Raw genomic sequence first — 19481 nt, forward strand, 5'->3', positions numbered from 1 at the left:
TGATAAGATTGCAGTATAAGTATATTTACAAAACTAATGTCTTCAATATTTACGAAGTATATACCTAAGTTACTAAAAGTTTGCTGTAAATACTTAATTTTTTGAATTGTTGTAGGAACAATGTTAATTATCAAGTTATGGCAGTCGGCTGTGACCTTAATCGCATAAGTGCGTGCAGTGTTTGTACCTATCTTTGATAATCTAATTTGCTTGGCAGTATCTACCTCAAGTTTACACGGCATAAATAAACTTTGTCTAAACAACGTTTACTTCCTAATTTAAATGGGCCATTTATTCAAACTTTCTTTGAATTTTAACGTCATTTTTCATAGCATTTTTGCAATCTTAGACAATCTTAATTTTCTTTTTCTGGTTGGTTAAAAAAAATAATGTTTGAAAAAAAACTACATAATTTACATTCACTGCAAGCGTTTGTTGTGTGATAGGCACAGAAGACAATGTGATGAATGCAAGATATTTTTAAAGGTCCATATGTTTTTTAAAGCTTACTGAAAATGAAAATTGTGTTAGATTTTGTTTTTGTGACGTCATATAGAAACAATTGGTTCGACGGAAAAAACGGCCCCTTATAAAAATGTCTCGCAGTTGACACAGTTATTAGAGAAAGAATAACATGATGGTTTATATTTTTAACGAGATTGTTTAAATTTTATTATATGTTATGCCTTAAAATAATGAAAACTTACACATATGAACCTAAACAATAAAATACTTGAGAACTAGCTGCTTATTTTATTTTAATACTCCAATCTACATGACAATCCTAAAAACTGAAGACTCTCAATAGAACAAGTTGTTACTGAGAAACCTGATTCCGTATTATAATAACCTTGATTTCAAGACAAAGCAATAAAGTCAGGGTGATTGAATTTTTCACTACTTGACTCTACATAAAATATTTTATTATTTTCCGTTGTAGTAAACCAGTAACGATATTCAACTATTATAGGTTAAGAAGAGTTTTACATGAAAAAAGTAACACCATGTACTTGTATAGTATCTCTTTATTACATAACAACTAAATATACAAATAATTTAAGAATATCTATTCTATACGTTGAAAATAGAACAATTATAGCACGAATTTATATTGGTGATCATTATCGCCTTTTATGAGGGTAGGTATACAAGATAATTTGAATTACATACATACTTATCTAATTAAAATCTAAATCGCACATGAAACTGCAAGCATTTGTTTGTAAGTACGCGTGTTTATCTATAAGTGAAACTACTTAATGTGGAGTTATTGTGCATAATATTAAACCTACATAAATGCACAACTTCTGCTAATTGCTTGAGTTACCATAGGCCTTTGGATAAAATTGACTAACTTGAAGTAATCATTAAGCTGTTGGAAATTTGATATTCTAGAACGAGTTCTTACCAATGCTTTTTTTTTCTTTTCAGTCAATAGGTACAGGCAGAATAAAAAAAATGATATTTAGACTCCAAATCACAAGAGCGTAATAAAATACTAGAATATATGACATACCCTAGACCTAAGGAAATACTAACTCGTGTGGTTACAAAACCACGAGTGGAACATATATCAGTTTACCAAGTAAATAATACACCTAGCTTTACATTACACATAAATTCCGTAAAATAGTGCTCATATTAATATAATCTAAATAACAACATATGATTCAAGTGGTTTGGTTTTAACACCTCTATATAATATATTACATATCACATTTAATGGTTAAAAAATATAGGGTAAATATTGTTATACATTATGTACAAATCAATGGATGTAACAATTAAAGCGAAAACAAGAACAGAGACAAATTACTTTGACAAATAAAGAAACTAAGTTTTTTAAGAGTTTACAATTTAAGCTCAGAAATGTTTTCGACGGACAATGTTAAAATCTCTTTAAAAAGTAAAAATAACCAAAATGTAGTATGTACGGCTTCCTCTATAACGACATAAATAAATTACCATTTAAGGACACTTAAAATACATTGGTTAAAAATAGGTATTAGGAAAATTTTCTAGCCATACTTAACTACATTCACAATATAATGTCGCTATAATACTATAACAATAAGTCTCTAAATAAATTGACAAAATATAATACATGTTCTACTATTTAATGTGATATTTCGAAAACTTTATATTTTAATACATTGGACTAAGACACGTACAATAGTAGACATCTATTTATTATAAACATTTTATTGATTAACACTTAAATGGAATAGTAAGTTTTCTTCAATACATTTGAACAAAAATAATTATTTCTAAGGATTACATTGTATTTTAATAATCAATGCATGAATCTGACGATAACACCAAGAGATGATTAATTATCTAGGAGAAATTTTAAGGACGAAGTTTTATAGAAATACAGGGAAGAGAATTACAATCAGTGCCATGAGCACTGTTTGATAAGCGCAATATAGACTATTTACAATTTTGTTGTTTGGGTTTCTTCATCTCAGGTTGATCGTTGTTCCGATAAGGCAAGAAGCCAAAACACAAGGAATGTGTGACTTCTCGGCCAACATTTATTTTTTAGAATATATTTATAATAATGGCATAATTATTTTTAAGCTAGTATTGCATCGCATATTACAACTTAAAATAGAGGAAAAATTGGAAAAGATATTGAAATAGTTTTTTTGTGGATTCTAACTCCTTGGACTTGACTTTAACTATGTACTTTCGAGTAGTTTAGCGTGCAAGCGATTTTATTTGTATTGTGTATTATGTATGATTGGATCTTCTTTCTACGCTTTGCTGTCTAACTGTTGAACTATCTGATTTGAAACTACTTTTGTCGCGGTGGAAGCATTCGGTATTAGAAAACGATCCATATCTTTTATCAGCAGATTGTCACCATCGGGCACACCATACTTAAATGTTATAAGTTCAGGATGCCTCTTCTTAGCAGTTATTTTGACAATTGTTGACAAAGGTCGTCTGGACATAACTTTGGCTGCACCTCTTTTATTCGGAATGTCACGTAAAACTACTAAATGGGTTTCCGTAACTACTAAGAAAGAATCGTGCATATAGCCATTAAGTAAAACTTCTTGGCAAGAGAAACTGTCAACGACGTTATGTTCCTTGAGGTAAGTCTGTAAGTCCACCACTTCCTCCAACGAATCAGAATCGGTAAAGTCTCGCCTTAGACTGTCTGATCTCGAATCGTCATCTTCATCATTAATACTGAAGACTGGGGGAACATTCCTATATCTTTGTTCCTTCCTATCACCAGCAGACACATGCCACTCTCCATTATTATATGTAGAATTTGGATTGACAATGTATTCTATTAATTTACCCTTGACTTCTTGGCTCTTAGCTTTCATTGCCAGTGATAATTTACTGAACAACTGCTTAGCAGGTGTATTGTCCCTTATGTTGGTTTGTTGAGTTTCTCCAGACTCATTATTGTTATTTGGGGCACATACTAAACAGGTTGATGGATTGTGCTCTTCCAGGCAGTCAGTCATGTGGGGACCAAAATAGTCATGAATTGCAACAAAACCACCTTCCAGCATTGATACATGTTTAGTATTTCTTTTCAAGAATGATGCTACTACCATATGAGCATAACTGTCTTCCTCAGTTCTGCCAGAGCCAACAAAGCAGAGATGTTCCCCAGCTGCAAGGGATCCTGCAGCCAATGCTTGTCTCTGAGCATTTAGCAGTCCTTGTACAGCAGTATTAAATGCTGATGGCTCTTGCAACATCAAGTTACAATCTAGATGGAAAGCAGTTGACAAGTGTCCAGCATTATACTGTTCTGCTGGTCTGCAGTCAACTAAAAAGAACTTGACACTGTCACCATTCCCAGAGTCAAGAGTGGCACTTTCAATCAACTCATGTACAGCTACTGGAAGACATAGAGCTTGAGAATACAGTTTAGAATTAATTTCTACACCAGTTTCAGAAAACAATACTTCTAAAACATCTTCTCGGAATGATTGAGGAGTTTTCAATGAATAGTAGTGAGCTAGAGAACAGAAATCAGAGACATCATTTGCTTCTAAATCAGAAGGCATTCCACTCAGTGTACCAATTATGGCCTCTTTGTCTTCATTCTTCATTTGTAATAATTGCTCTCTAGCATTGATTACCATTATCAGGCAAAGGAAAAATATGAAGAAGGGGTCAGACCTTTGAAAGTATAAATCCCACATAAAAAGCACTACTTCTAAACTGCATGTTCCAGAGAACAATGATCTTAACCATGGCAGACAATACTGTTCAGGTGTTATCCGTTTGGTGTCAAGAAATGAGCAAAGCTCAGGATCATGATACTGGAGTATTAACCTTAGAATATGGAATGGGACACCATTCTTTACACAGCCCTGTGGAATGTACATCTGCAGTACCTTTTCAAATAAATTGTAAGTATCAGACCTTGGCAACTTCAAACTTAACAAAGGTAATAAAATGTCAATCCATCCATTATTTGTAGAATACTTTATAGATTTAGACTTACAGTAAAAAGTTATGATGGATTCAATATCAGATATGACAGACAATTTATCATCATCATCATTTCCAAGCCTCTTAACAAACTTCTTGACATCATCTCGGAGTTCATTTTGATTAGTGAGGTCAAATATTTCGTCAAATGAAAGTAATTGGTTACCTGCCTCCTGGCAGTTGAGACAAAGGAGCCAGACATCAGGCCGCAAGCTCTCAGGTATCTTCTTGCCTTTTGTTAGGACATTGATTTCTTGTGCTGAGCAGCCATCCAATAGAGCAGACTCCAATTCAATTAACCTTGAAAGAATTAAGATTAGATATTAATACATTATTTTGTATTCTCTTTAATGGTAGTAATAGTCTGCTAATTGTAGACCATAATTTATGCGCGCAATTGTAATGGCAAAGTCCTATGTGATAATGTAGTCCTATGTAAAGTTCTATTTAGTTCCAGGATCATATAAATTTGTACACATATGAAATATATTATGTTAATAGTACCAACAGCAGTTGATAAATTATTGTTTTTAAATAGAATACAATTTATGTTTTTACCATGTACTGTCGTCTTCGTCACCAGCCATCGTATTATAAGTAAATATTCGTGAAAACTGAAAAGTCGGAAGATAATATTTTTCTTATTTTACACGACGAAAGAACTGTTTTTATTAACCTTCTTTATTTCATTACAGACTAAGAAAAGGATTTTGATAATGTTACACTGCGTCTCACTGTTTTCGTTAATTGGTCCGAACAAAACAATAATTACTTTCGTAAAATTTGTGTTTATCACAAATGAGTAATTTTGTAGTTCCAACACCAAACCAAAAGAAATCGAACGATGTCAAACTGAAGTTCAATCTAGTCTGAACTTTATCTCAACAACTTAAAGGCTAAAATGGCACTCTGAAACTACAATATTTGTCAAAGTCGATTCTGCAAGTTTTCTCATAAATTGGCATGTCAAAACGTATCAAAAATAGTAATAATTTATTAAAAGTACCTACAATAAATTAGATGCAACTCGATATATGTCCTACTTAAAAATTGAATTCATAGAAACGACTTTTTTAATTCGAGCCTCAGAACTAATCGATAGCTAAAGACACATTCCATCATGTTGGTTCAAATGTTGGGCTAGCAAGGCATTTATAATAAACTAGCGACCCACACCGGCTCCGCACGGGATCAGTACTGTATTAGTAGACGATTTCGATAAGGCTGGTAACGAAAACTTGTACAACTGGGGAAAACCTGCAGATCTAGTTTGTATATTTTTTTACGGTCTAAAATCTAAAAATATTTATTTTTTCCAGGTGGTAATACCATTCTTGTTTAAATGTTGTTGCTATATTGAAAAATATAGCATCAATTTTATTTTGAGCTATGGTAAGTATCGGCCAACAATGTCAATTGTCAATTTTGTCAAAACGCTTTCAAGTTCAGTCATTTCTGCTGAAGTTTAGTACCTAGTTTTAGTACCTACAAGGGATTCGAGTAGGAGTACGAGTTTTGTGCTGTGAATTGTGTTTAATTTTCAGTGGGCGGCTTACAGGATTTAAATATACTAAATAAAAGTCCATAAAGGCTAATGGGCTGGCAGTAACCATACATAATCTCTATCAAAGTCTAAGGAAAATAGTGTAAAATGAAACAATGTTCAAATTTATTTCCCAATAAAGAAGCTTTCATTATTTTCGCGCTTTACATTATACTATTTGTATTTCAAGGTAAGATAATATTAGATCTTAACAATTATAAAAAAAATGTCCAATAGCATTAAAAATAAATATGTTTGCTATATTTGTTTTGAGCAATATAATCAATTGTTTTGGTTGATAAATTATATTGTTTGTTCGATTTACTTGTACATTAAGTCAGTAATTACCATTATAAATTATGGGTGTTCAATATGGTAGTGTTGTAATTACTTAGTGTTTCGAATTACTAGACATTTATTATGTTACAGATGTAAGTACTATGTACTTGACTTTCAGTAGCATTTTACTACTTTTCCTCAACAGTCTCTTGGCTACTCAGTAGTAATCTGGCATTTGCTTTTCAGCCACCTAATAATATAAAAAACTACCTTTAATTAAAAACTTGATTTATTATTATGTTTTTTTTATAAGGGGTCTCCATCTAATTCTGATCTGATTGAATAGAAATGAAGATTACTCCTACGTATAAAGTCAACCATTTATAACACTGGTCAGGTAGCCATTAATTACTTCTGATAAGAAAACACATTAAAACCATAAATTCATTTATTACACAATTTGTTAAGCATGATAGCCAATTAAATTTTGTTATAGCTTCATAAAAAAATCTAAACAATTTTATTTACAAAACTGTAAACTACAAATGATCTTACAAATATTAAATTTATCATATTCTGTGATTCCAATCCCTTACCTTGACTAGAATCTATAAAGCAAATCATCACTACACGCAGTGTAGTGCCATCTTGCTTCCACAGTGGCTTAACCTATTTAAAATGTTCCTAGTACACAGGCTGCAGTCAAATAGAAATGTAGGTATAGTGCACTAACCATTAGTATTCTCTCCTTACAATTTATAGGTGACGATTAAATATAACTTAAGTAAACGTTACAGGAAACTCACCTCTATTGTCAAACAAAACTGTACCATTTTATACCTTCTATTCAATTACTGGCCACATTGTAAATAGGCCTGTAAAACTTCACCAATTCTAGATTCTGTAGTAATAAATTGCTCAAGTTTTATAAACACTAGACGCTTTATGTACATAGGACTCAGACTGTATGCATAAACTCAACTCTCATAACAGCGGTGATTGTGCCTTGTATTGCGTTACTTGTTTAAACAATGACTGAAGTCTGATATTCATGTAAGTCAGGACATTTGAGGTCAACTGTTAGTCGTCAATTTCGTAACACCACTTAACGTGTCGCTTTAGGTGGGTAAAGAGAGGAGCAAAAGACAAACATTTACTATTAAACGTATTGACAAATCACCTTATAAAAAGTATACATTAGAGTTTGAAGTGCAGAATCTTATTACTTGCTGAACCTTATAACTATGTTGTATGGGTTTAGGCCATAACATATTTTATTAATGATTCTCCAGTTTCCCGCCCATTCTATTGAAACCTTTTCGTAAACCAATGCTTAAAATTATCATTTATTCCATGTTTTTATATTATGCCCTTCATGCTTCAATAAGGTACAATAATAATATTATTATGTAGAGTTCTAGTTGCCATGCAGCCGTGAAAGCGTAACAGACAACATTACTTTCGCCATTCTGTTCCCATCTGTATGTATCCTTTCTTAACAATTTTTATTAATTGTTACCGTTAAAATAATGTACTTACCTACATACAAAAACAATCGCCGAAGTTATCCTTAGATACATATTATTAGAGCTCGATACTACTCCGAAAGGGAGACCGTGACCCCGGTAGGCAAAAAAATGAATGGTTTCAGTCAGTAGCTGTAGAAGTCTGAGACTCATTTCCTCTCAATCCAAAGCACAACGGGTTATTTGATGATTTCCCATCCAAAAAAAAGATGAACATATTTTCATTCGAGTTTATTATTGCGTAAATCGACCACCCGAATAGGTGAGTTACAAACGTGAACTTAATAGAGAATGAGCTAGTATATTAAATAAGTTGTAAATAAATAGTTATTAATAAAATAAAAATAAATAGTTAAATAAATCCTAAAAAAAAACCACGTATCTGCGTGTCTTTTTTTGGCGTGATAACTATCACCACGCCTCCGCGCCCGCGGTACCGGGAAAAAATAGTACAAAAACTATAAACAATGATTACTTATCGATAATCACTTATGAGAATATCAATGCACCTATCTTACAATCCAGCTTTACCTCTATTTTAACGGAACTCCGTTTAATTATGTTTAAATTGTACAGTAGCAATGTTATCGTTGACAAACGATTTTGATTACACAAAAAAGATTAGCAATTTAATTTCCTTAATGAGTGGTTTGTAGTGTACTTGGCGACAATCACAGCTTCGATTTCGAAAGACCTATTGTCTGTTCATGTTTTAACGATTTTGCTAAGAGCCCTTTTACACTAACGTTTGTTTTGTTTGAGGCATTGATTGGACGTAAACATAGTACAAATGCTACGTATAAGGCGTGCGAAGAGTTTTTTCTCTTACTCGATCGCCTACGCTGGTTAACGATAGGTCGACGAAACTAGCCCCTCTCACGAAGTGACTTGGTTCCTACAATCGTATTCGTATAAACGCTCAAATGTATGAAAACGACATTTATTTTCGATAAGTCTCGTGACTTTGACCTGTCATATCCAATAATTCGTGTATTTTATATTGACTTTAACGAGTGTAGAAATGGCACTTCGCCGGGAGCAACATAATAATATGTCGCGATGGCACGGCCGCGGCGCATCCGTGTTGAATCTTATGCAAACTAAACAAATTATGTGTACAGGCCCTAATGTCAACCTTTGCAAAAGCAAAGGTGATGAAATGAGAACCCCCGCAGAATATTGATTTTTTATCATAGGACTGTTTAATCGAAATGAACATTGAACTTTTATAAAATTAAACACGTGATACGATTTAGTAACGGAGTTAATAATCTTAAAACAGAAAAATCGACTATAAAATATCCCTAGTCTGCAAGGGATCTTAGGTACAGGTGAACTACTGTAATTGCTCCTTCTTTTTCTAACCAGATAACAATTGATTCATCATAAGTATTATTTGACTCACTGATCATAGATAATATAATCGTGTTATTATCTTCAATATAGTATTTCCTACTTGATATTATTATTAAAGAGAAAACACGTTAGGGAAAAAATATGTTTGCTTGGGCTGAATCAATATTACAGTAACTTATGTTTTTTTTCAGGTGTGTTCGTAACAGCATCGAAAACTGAGAATGGGGGCTATGACTACAACACGACACTTGTGGTATTCTTATCCGAACTACTTAAATTATGTGCATCTGCATTTTTATATACATACAAAAGAGAGTAAGTACCCGCCTAGACGTTGAGTACCCAAACGCAACTCATTTTAAGCCTTATTCGTTGCATTCCTTAGGGCAAAAAGCAGCAAAGCTGAAGCTAACAGATTGAGCGTGTTTGTTCAATAATATCTCGAATTACCTTTATAAGGAGGGTGTTTATTAGGCAGTAGGCACCATATATGTATATTGCGTTTGCACATTCGGGAATCTTATTTTGCACCCATAGCATTATGTCGCTTGAACAAGATTAAGGGCCGTGTTCAATCAATTACCTAGACATTTCAGACTTAAGTAAGGTAAGTTATGAATACGGCCATTAGTCTATACCAAATGCAAGTCTGTGTTTTTGTGGCGCTTTTTACATTTTACAAAAATGCACTCATCAGTACCAGCTTAGTATGCAACGTAAAGTATAATAATTGTCATCGAATGAAAAGTCGTGGTATCTAATAATAATTAAAAACAAAATTGTAATTGTCCAAGAACAGCATTTGCAGAAATAGGTCTCAAATTCGAATAATAGATAATTTATCTATTATTCGATTCGATTACACGTTTAATGTTGTTTCTTATTAATTGTTATCGACTAAATTAAATTATGCGAAATTACACGCTAATGATGAAAAGAAAAATCTCATTACTAATATGCATTAAGACTTTTATTTCGTTTTTCACACGCGCCATTTAGCAAGTATTATTTCATACCGTACGTAGTACCTAGTAATAGCATTGTCTGTTTCAAAAATAGAGCTGAAATATATGTTTTATAATTTTTCAGCTGGTATCGGCAAAAACATAAACCCTATGTGGTTTATATGTGAGTATGAACAATTTTAAAAGATCGATTTGTAATTACAATAGTCATAGAACCGGAAAATGAATTACTACGGTGTTTATCGAGAGAAACATCGAAAGAATACTCATAAAACCTTCTGTATACATTTTTAACTACTTTTATTATCATTTCTAGTTACCTATATCATTGTTGTTTTTGGTATTTGGGGCCGACTGTTGTGACACGCGGCCGTATCATGTTCATCGATCACCTCATCTGTGTCCCTATCTACGCGTCATAATTATCTATATTAAGTAAATCAGAGCTTAAAACATTGGCTTATTCATTAAACTATGCAATTAACCGTAAAAAAAAGTATTGATATAATAATAAAATGATCTATGCTTATCACTTTAACCAAGGCGGAATATAGGGCTATCATATTGACTATTTAAGCTATACGCAAAGCCTGTAAATGTTGAGCATCAATAGTATTTATGTTAGTCTAAATGCACTAGCGTGACAGGCATAAGAGTACTTGATTACTCTGAAGGTTATTCATATAATTATCTATTAACTAGCATTATGTCCACAATGAGACCGCTAAACTACATATGCAGGTTCAACATGGCCGAAAGAAGCAAATTAACATTTCTGAAATGCATTGCATGTATGGGTACAAAAACCGGTGACAAGGTGTTTCAAATCGTTATAACACTTATTATTTTTTTCTGATCATATCGTCACAATGATAATACAAGCCAGTTAAAGTCCCGTTGTTTGGTTCAGGCCTCTTCAATAGGGAAGGTTTGAGCATTGGTAACCATTATTAAATTAAAATTAAAAAAGTCCAAAAGGCAAACAGTTTAAACTTGGCCACGCATTTTTTATTTTAATTTCGCCTACCACCTTTTTTCTCTGGCCTTCTATTAAAGTTTTTTTTTTTCTATTTCAGAAATAAGCCGAACATATTCCGAGCCATTTGCATGAACTATAAGCTCCTACTGTTATACTTCATACCATCGTTGTTGTATTGTTTCTACAACAACTTGGCTTTCATAAATCTATCTCATTATGACCCGACGTCCTACTATATTCTACTACAGTTCAGGGTCGTTCTCACAGCGTTACTATTCCAGGTAAGTTCAAAATCATATTAATACTAATCTAACCCAGTAACACAACCCACCCGATTTTAGTCTGGGAATAAATTTCTTTTTTCCTCGAAAAATGTTGGAAACTAATAGAATCGATGCAATAAAAGAAGTCTGTGTGAAGCTAGGTTAATAAAGGAATTCCATTAGTTTTTTTGAAATCCGCTGCCATGCCCTTCGGAAAAAAACAGCATTCAAGTACTCTTCCCGCTTCGGGTTGTGCGGAAGGGAGTGTCAGACTTAGCCATCTAAAGCACACGCACGTGTGTTCTTTGTTTAATGGGGCTGCGGTAACCCTTTCGGAAAATCTGGCTACCCCGGCAGGCAGCCTAAACGGGACCTAAACGTACCAAAAAAATACACAAGCTACATAAAGACTTCGTAATTACTTGAGTTCTATTTGAATACAATCGTCTACCCGCATGCTAGTGTAAAGTGTTGGATATTAGCTGAGGTGTAACTGTATTTTTGGTTTTTCCGCATTTCAATTTAACGAAATAATAATAGGCAAATTTGTATCAGGAAGTCGAGTTGATTATTGATCGATAGTACTTATAAACTAGCATGCAACATTTACCACTTCATCAATACACTCTATCACTAACACACTAGAATTCAAATTCGAATACATTCTGTTTATAAAATGAAAATCATTTGTTGTATGTATGTTCTAAAATATCATTATTTATACTTCCTTTCAATTTATGACTTTCTCCATTTTACTTTCAGTTTCTCTTCAAGAAAAAGCTGGCGTTGATGCAGTGGATATCATTAGGCATACTGACAGTTGGATGTATGATAAAGAATTTTGATGCGGCGTCGATACAATCGAAAACTGACAACGATCTATGGTCACAAGTATTTAATATATATTTTCTATCAATTAACTTTCAGAATTTCTGCTCTTGTTTAGCTGGTACCTATAACGAATACCTGCTCAAAACAAAAGGGTCAAACGTCGACATTTTCCTACAGAATGTTTTCATGTATTTAGATTCAGTAATATGTAACTTCTTTATTTTAATGTTTAAAGGCGAGTTGGGAACCATATTTAACGATTTTGGTTCACTCGTTGACATATTTGTGATTCTCATTACAATAAATAGTGCTGTAGTAGGTATTGTCACTAGCTTCTTTTTAAAGAATTTAAATTCAATTCTAAAAACGTATGCAAGTGCATTAGAGTTGGTTATAACAGCTGTAGTTTGCTATGTGCTATTTAATATTGTGATAACAGCATTCACGGTGTTATCAATTTGTCTAGTCAGTATCGCTGTAGCGATGTATTTCAAAAATCCAGTTAGCAATGTTAATATGAATGTGGCTGATAACAAAGACAAAGTACCCCTTTTAGAAGTAACAACAAATAAATAATTTAAATCCTAGGTATTAGTGAATGTGTATAGTTTTGAAAAATTAGTAATCTGCAACTTTTAAAACAGGTTGCTCAAGGATTTTATAAATATTTGACATATAAAATAACCGTATGAAAAAAGTAAGAGATAATTTTAGCCGTCATAATTTATTCACTGGCCGGTTTCTATATGAATTAATTCTTTAAAATTTTCCCAGCAGAATCTAGCCCCAAATTTACTTGAAACAAACATTATTAACTATTGTGTTTATTATTTATCCAGTTATTCTGGCTGCAAAACGCGTTTAAAAGGTCACAATCGGATTCGTGCCATAAATAAATTTAATTATAAGTCATGACAATGTCTCAAAATGTATTCAAATCTGTTCACTTTTTAGTTTGTGGAACGGCCGTTTTTATCAAATTTCGTTTATTATTGTTATCTATTATTTTAAACGAAATTATCCTCATCACGAGTTTCAATAATAATGTTACATTCGTCGGTTAAAGAAGTGTGATCGTTGCGTGCTTATTAAGAATTATTTTTAATAGAATATTATTACTATTATATTCTGTAATGTATTCTTTATTTATCTCATGTGGAAATTGTTGTATTTTAAAGTAGGAACTTATATCACATGATCTTTTATGACGTTGTTTTTTTTTTCGGTAAGGGTGAGTGTACGTTGGTTACCAATAGACTAAATATTACAATAATAGACAAAAATATACCTATCAAGTATTTGTACTACGTATTTTATATTGTTTAATTAACTACGATTTTATTTTTGTTTTAATAGTGACATAAGTGGCATATAGGTGATGAAACATTGTAGTGATGTGTCGCCTTTTTTCGTGTAGGTATGTAAACTACACAATGTTTTATACTCAGCTCAACAGGCGGTTAAAATTATTTATATCTGAGGTGCAGTGCAGGCAGGCGGATTGAGTTTAGAATAGAAGAAATAAACGAGATACCAATATGGTTACAAATTTAGATGCTGCAGTACTAGGACCCAGGGTTGTCATTTGAGGGGGTTTGGGGCCACTACTACTAAATGTTAGCTGAAAGCCCCCCCCCCCCCTTACTTTACTAATTAGACTATTGTCCATTTTATCCGGTAATATTGGGGGTCCTTGTCAGATGAGGTTAATTTTGCAAAAGACGACAATAAGTCCGTCCCATCTTATGGTCTTGTATGACAAACTGTAACAATTTGTATGAAGTACTGCTGTCACATACTCTATCTGCCTGTCTGTATATCTAGCCTGCACCTGCTCATGTAGGCACGTTGGATAGGAATGATTAAATTTAGAACTACTTATCTGTAAAAATGTGATAATTCGAATACTACTTTAGCTTGGTAGGTAGGTACCTAGTTTTACCGGTAATCGGTATAAAACAGTAATTTAAATTAATGACAGGCAGGTATATCTCGAATGAGAATGAATGGCCACTGTATGTAACAGATATTAATTTGTACTTGCTTCATATGCAAAGTATCTCGCTTACTCACAAAAGTGGTTTACGTCTGTTTTTGATACGGTTCTCGATTCCGTCCAGAAATTTTAATATCAAATAAAAAAAAGATCGATTAGCAATCGGGTTATGTGAAGATGGACCGTACGTCCAAATCGTGCCTCTGCACGAATTAGCGCTGTGTCGGGTTCTAGAGTATCAACTCGATCTCAATTCGGGTGAAACAAAATTCGATTCTATCGGAAGTAAGCTTACAGTTATTTTTTATTCGAGGTATATTTAGTATGACTACTTTTCTCCATTTTGTTTATTATCCTAAAGTAATGACATTAACGAGTCACAAATGCGTATTGAAATAATTTTAAGGTTTGATTGTATTTTTAAATTAAAAAAAAAAAACATTTTATTTTAGCTAACACAGTATTGATAGTTGGCAATCGTGGTCAAAAAGTGTAAGTTGTTACAATAACTAGGTATAAATAGTAAACTCCCAGTTACTCAACTATTAATCTAGAATCTTTTGCGTTATTGTAACAACAAATATCAGGACTATCTAAATAGTAAATTATATAACTAAAAACTGAAACTTTTGCACACGACTGTACGTGAAATATACGAGTTTATAATTTATCAGTAAAGCACGCTTGCATTTTTATTGTAATGCATGTGACAAGTAAGTGGAGTCAGATTTATAGGCCAAGGTGACGTCTGTCTGTATCATTTTGTTTTGTCTATTCAGAACTTGGTATAGTATACCTACATTGTGAAACACGTTACTAAATTTATGCAATCTGTTCAAACCATACAAGTTACGAGTAGTACACGTAATATCACAAAGGTGGTATTGACGTTTAATAACTGGGGCATTACAATTTGAATATAATTTTTCTTTTGTCGAAAAGCATTTAGATTAACCCTTATAACTCTCGTTTCTATAGAAATAATCTAAATAAATGGGAGTCGTGCCTAATGTGATGGATATAGCTCAAGGCTTTCTAGACTTAGGTCGGTGATTAACATAATATCATCGCAACAGGAAACGGGTTAGCTGACATTATCAGTAAAGCTGAATATCTATAACAAAATACTTTAGTTACGCAACTATATAGTGCTTGGGATGACTACAATGGAATAGACATGAGCATAATTGTGTCATGTTCAATGTCTACCATTCAATCACAACATGCATTTCAGAGCATTTCCAACGATTTAATTTGTTTTAATATTTGGCACATTTTTATCATATGAATTTCGAATTAAACCATTTATACAAAAATATTTTTACTGGTTTCTTGGCCGTTTAAAGTTAAACACAATTTGTCTCAGTTAATTATGAATGTATAATATACATCCAAAGAATTGATATTTAGTTATTCATAACATTCAAATACATTTAAGTATTATGTGTGGTAGAGATTTTCGTGTACTCTTTATGTTAGATATATTTAAGTTTATTGACCGATAACTGTGTAAATATTTGACTTAAGAATTATTTTTATTGTTTCGTTTTTTTTTTGTATGCACATCTATTTGTCATGATTAAGCACAATACATTATGATTTATGAATTTTGCATGAACTGTTGTGCCACCCATGACAGTGCCTGTATTATGAAGCCCTTGATACATGACTGTTGCCATTGCAAAAGCGAGATGACAGACTTAACTTCGCATAACTAGGTCTCGCTCAGACAATGACAGCGCCCTGTTTAAAGAGTTCATAGTATGCGCGCTAAAAGCCCAATGATTGTAAATTAAGTATATTATGTTATTAAATTCCTGCAAAGTGAAGCTTGCATTACAGTGTAGTAAACCAATTCATCACAAACAAAATAAAGAGACAATTTTAAATAGACTTTTATTTACACACTATAGTTTACATACTTTAACAAAAGCACTTCTTTCAATTTATACCTATTTAATAGTTACAATCACAACAAGTCAATAATTTAAAAATAAAAGTACATTATCACATCTGGCTGCACTTAGAATATAATTATTTATTTATTATTTGTCAAAAACTGTTGTTTGTATCACAATTCTTTAACTGATCTGTTTTCAATACATGCAAGTGCAGTTCACCAATTCTTCTAGATAATACAATTTCCCTATTGGAACTTCTTAGTCTGTAAGTATCTGGGTCCCTTCCTTTCCTGCCTTTTAGACTATTGCACTTGAGACACTTTAGTTACTAACAATACAAACTAATAAACATAGAAAAAAAACAATAATACTATAATGAAAGTATAAGATAACTGCATAACATTGTACTAAATTTATCTAACTTGAACTATAAGCATGAGAGTGCCAAGTGTTAGGAGTCCAAAAATGTGGTGTTATTATTATTTAATGTCAAGATAGTTTTTAAAAAAATGATTGCAGTGTATTAAATATTGAAATAATGTTGTATTTGGTAAGTAGGTACAATGTAATACATGATCATATTTCATCAGATCACCAGGTAAGTTAAATGGGTTTGTAGAGCAGTGTAGTGACGTACTTCTTTCTGTATCGATGGGTTGCGGATAATACCATAACGCCGTCTTTTATAGACAAGGCGTAAAGATGATTTAACATCACATGATTTGGTTCAGGTAACAATGTTGGTTCACACTGGAAATGCAAAAAAAATAGTTTTCGCTATTACTGGATTTAAAAAAAAGATTTAGTTTTGTAATTTCACCTTTAGATAACATTTTGATGTGAGAATAGACATAAATAAAATAATTAATTAAAGACACATATGCGAGTTCTGTATATTACTCAAAAAATGTATTGAAAAAGCATTATATCTTAAAGGTATAACTTTACCCAGTAAAGTCTTAGATTAAAATAACACTAAGTTATATAATATCTTGTTATTATGATAAATAATACTTATACTCACAGACAAAGGAGTGTCCTTGTTAAGGATAACTTGTAGCAAGTGAGGTGGAAGAATAGGCGGGCCAGAAACCTTTTCCCAGGGCTTTGACTGAGGTATATCCTGAAAAATAAATGATAAAAATATTAAACTCATGAAATACTAAAATAGTTTCTATTTCAAGTCTATACATACTGTTTGGCTTGATTATAAGTGAAAAGGACTTCTACAGTATACATACATTGTTCATAAAAACAGTTAACTAAGGAGGAAAAAACAATTTATGAGCAAACAGTTGATGTTCACTACCAGTTTCAGAAATGTAATCAATTTCATCCATATCAGTGTTCAGTGAACATAAATATGATTTGTTGACACAAAACTGAAGAAAAATAGATTATCTTTCGCTTCATCAGCCTATGCAACTTAAACATATAGAAATGTAAAAATACCTGTGAATACTCAGTTTGAGCACTACTATGAATCCCTTCACTATCCTTAGCAAGGGCTTGAAAAACTTCAAAGTCAGACATTTTTACCGTTACCAAGTTATTTTTACTACCCATTCCATTGTCTACAACCTTCTGTAACAAAAGAAATATTGTCATTGATCACATTATATTTTACATCAATAAGATTCACATTTAATTGACATGATGAATGAAGAAGATGCTTGATAGAAATTAGGAAAAATATTTCATTAGAAAGATTGAGAATATCTGAAATTTCTAAACTCTAATTAAACTCAATAGTTACATAAGTAATAGAAACATTTCCTGGGTTCATTAATTAATTTCCTCAAAATGCTAAATTAGGTCACAAACTCACAACAAATTAGCTAGACATCCTACTTACTTAACTTCTATGACATACAAGCTTAAATAATGTTCTAACATTAAGTACACAAATTATTTAGCCATACTGTCAAGGTTCTTACAATTACACATCAATACACGCATGCTTACAACAACTGATAGGAAGCAATAAGAGACATGCAAATATAAATATTACATCACTTGTATCCCCACTTGGTTGAATAAGGTTGTATACCGATTTTGTAGAACAAAAGGTTATATGACCAAAGAGGTGATTTAAAAAGTTACTAAGCTATAATATTATTGACTATGACTTTGATTTTCAAGCCTATAATTATTGAATAAAATTAAGATCAAGGCAAATACAGGATTAGTTTAGTAAGTCTAATAGTTTAGTTTAAATGCATAAACTAACATTTGATAGTCAGTAGTTAAGCTGAAGTTGAGTTGTATAAGAAAAAGTCGTTACTCTGTTCTTGGCCATTAACTATAATCGTCATTTGAATCCAACTTGAACAGAATCTAATTCAGAATTTAAATTAATCTTGATGGATGGAATATTGTGAATTTTGTAATTGTTCAAAATGGATGTTGAGTAGTTGAGTGACGGTATCATATAAAATGTATTACTACTACATACCACAGTAGGATCATGTCGCCATTCACCATCTACAAAATACTTATATTGGTGTTCACCTTCAGGTAAATCAATTATAGTCACAAAGTCTCCATGGGACTTGACCATGGGGATTGTCTTCCACTCAGTAAAAGTTCCGCTAATGTACACCTGAAAATGCAGATAGTTAAATCACTAGTGTTACAATTTTATGGTTATCATAATAAATAATAATGTGTGTTGTAATTTCATCTAAGTTCATTATTATACCATGCAAAAAAATACAGTTACTGTAGCCATAATAATATGATACTTGCCTGTTTGCCTCCTCCTTCCCACTTAAAAACAGTAGGCAAAACTTTAACATCATCAATAAGCTTAGTACTTTCGGTCAACGTATTTGATCTTTCGCGCGGCCCGGTATACTCCACATCACTTTCCGGAACAGCCTTAGTGTAGTATGGTGCTCCATCTTCAATGTTATTTTCGTCATCACGACCGCCACGGTCGTCATCAACCTTTTTATCAAATGTAAACGCTTCTCCTTCTTTAGCAGGTGAAGAGGGCCCTACGTCAGGTACCTTCGTCACAGGGTCGCTTCCGTGCCATTCTTTAGGCTGATTACTCCCTGCGTTTCCCATTGTTTAATGAAAATACACAACGAAAAGCCTTTTGTTACATAGGTGCGAAGTAACTTCTCGTACAATTTCTTTGCGCGAACTCGATTTGTGATGTGATTTATGACATATGAGTGACACTTGACAGATTGTATCTGTAATGTCATTGAGAGTAGAGTTGTGACTTGGAAAGAACAATAGACAATAAGCTATTGTTTTCGGTGTTAGCTCTTGAATTATTTTGTTACATTCTGGGTAGTTAAAAAATAAGGTAATAGAAAATTTAGCTCGTATATCTCATGGTTAAGATATTTTATGTAAATGAAA

At 32.4% G+C, this 19481-nt stretch overlaps 3 protein-coding genes across 5 annotated transcripts; 1 reads left to right on the plus strand and 2 right to left on the minus strand.

Annotated features, from left to right (window-relative positions):
• Positions 1-1007: 1007 nt before the first annotated feature.
• LOC113497550 (TBC1 domain family member 23) lies at positions 1008-5393 on the minus strand. The gene is made up of 2 exons (XM_026877137.1): positions 5026-5393; positions 1008-4767 (listed from the first exon to the last, which is right to left on the minus strand). Exons 1-2 carry the CDS (start codon positions 5052-5054, stop codon positions 2757-2759), a joined length of 2040 nt encoding a protein of 679 aa, XP_026732938.1. The 5' UTR covers positions 5055-5393; the 3' UTR covers positions 1008-2756.
• A 529-nt stretch (positions 5394-5922) lies between these two features.
• On the plus strand, positions 5923-16094 carry LOC113497552 (UDP-galactose transporter senju). 2 transcript variants are annotated; one of them, XM_026877140.1, is made up of 5 exons: positions 5923-6200; positions 9363-9486; positions 10261-10299; positions 11213-11396; positions 12141-16094. In XM_026877140.1, exons 1-5 carry the CDS (start codon positions 6119-6121, stop codon positions 12783-12785), a joined length of 1074 nt encoding a protein of 357 aa, XP_026732941.1. In that variant the 5' UTR covers positions 5923-6118; the 3' UTR covers positions 12786-16094. The 2 variants fall into 2 exon arrangements, with proteins under 2 accessions (XP_026732941.1, XP_026732942.1); XM_026877141.1 differs by lacking the exon at positions 10261-10299.
• LOC113497553 (5'-AMP-activated protein kinase subunit beta-1) lies at positions 16085-19301 on the minus strand. 2 transcript variants are annotated; one of them, XM_026877143.1, is made up of 5 exons: positions 18855-19301; positions 18562-18708; positions 17559-17687; positions 17131-17229; positions 16085-16856 (listed from the first exon to the last, which is right to left on the minus strand). In XM_026877143.1, exons 1-5 carry the CDS (start codon positions 19176-19178, stop codon positions 16710-16712), a joined length of 846 nt encoding a protein of 281 aa, XP_026732944.1. In that variant the 5' UTR covers positions 19179-19301; the 3' UTR covers positions 16085-16709. The 2 variants fall into 2 exon arrangements, with proteins under 2 accessions (XP_026732944.1, XP_026732943.1); XM_026877142.1 differs by having other exon boundaries at positions 17559-17690; positions 18855-19299.
• Between the last annotated feature and the right edge of the window lie 180 nt (positions 19302-19481).

The sequence above is a fragment of the Trichoplusia ni genome, chromosome 9 (assembly GCF_003590095.1).
Source record: "Trichoplusia ni isolate ovarian cell line Hi5 chromosome 9, tn1, whole genome shotgun sequence".
In the NCBI taxonomy this organism is placed as follows: Eukaryota; Metazoa; Arthropoda; class Insecta; order Lepidoptera; family Noctuidae; genus Trichoplusia; species Trichoplusia ni.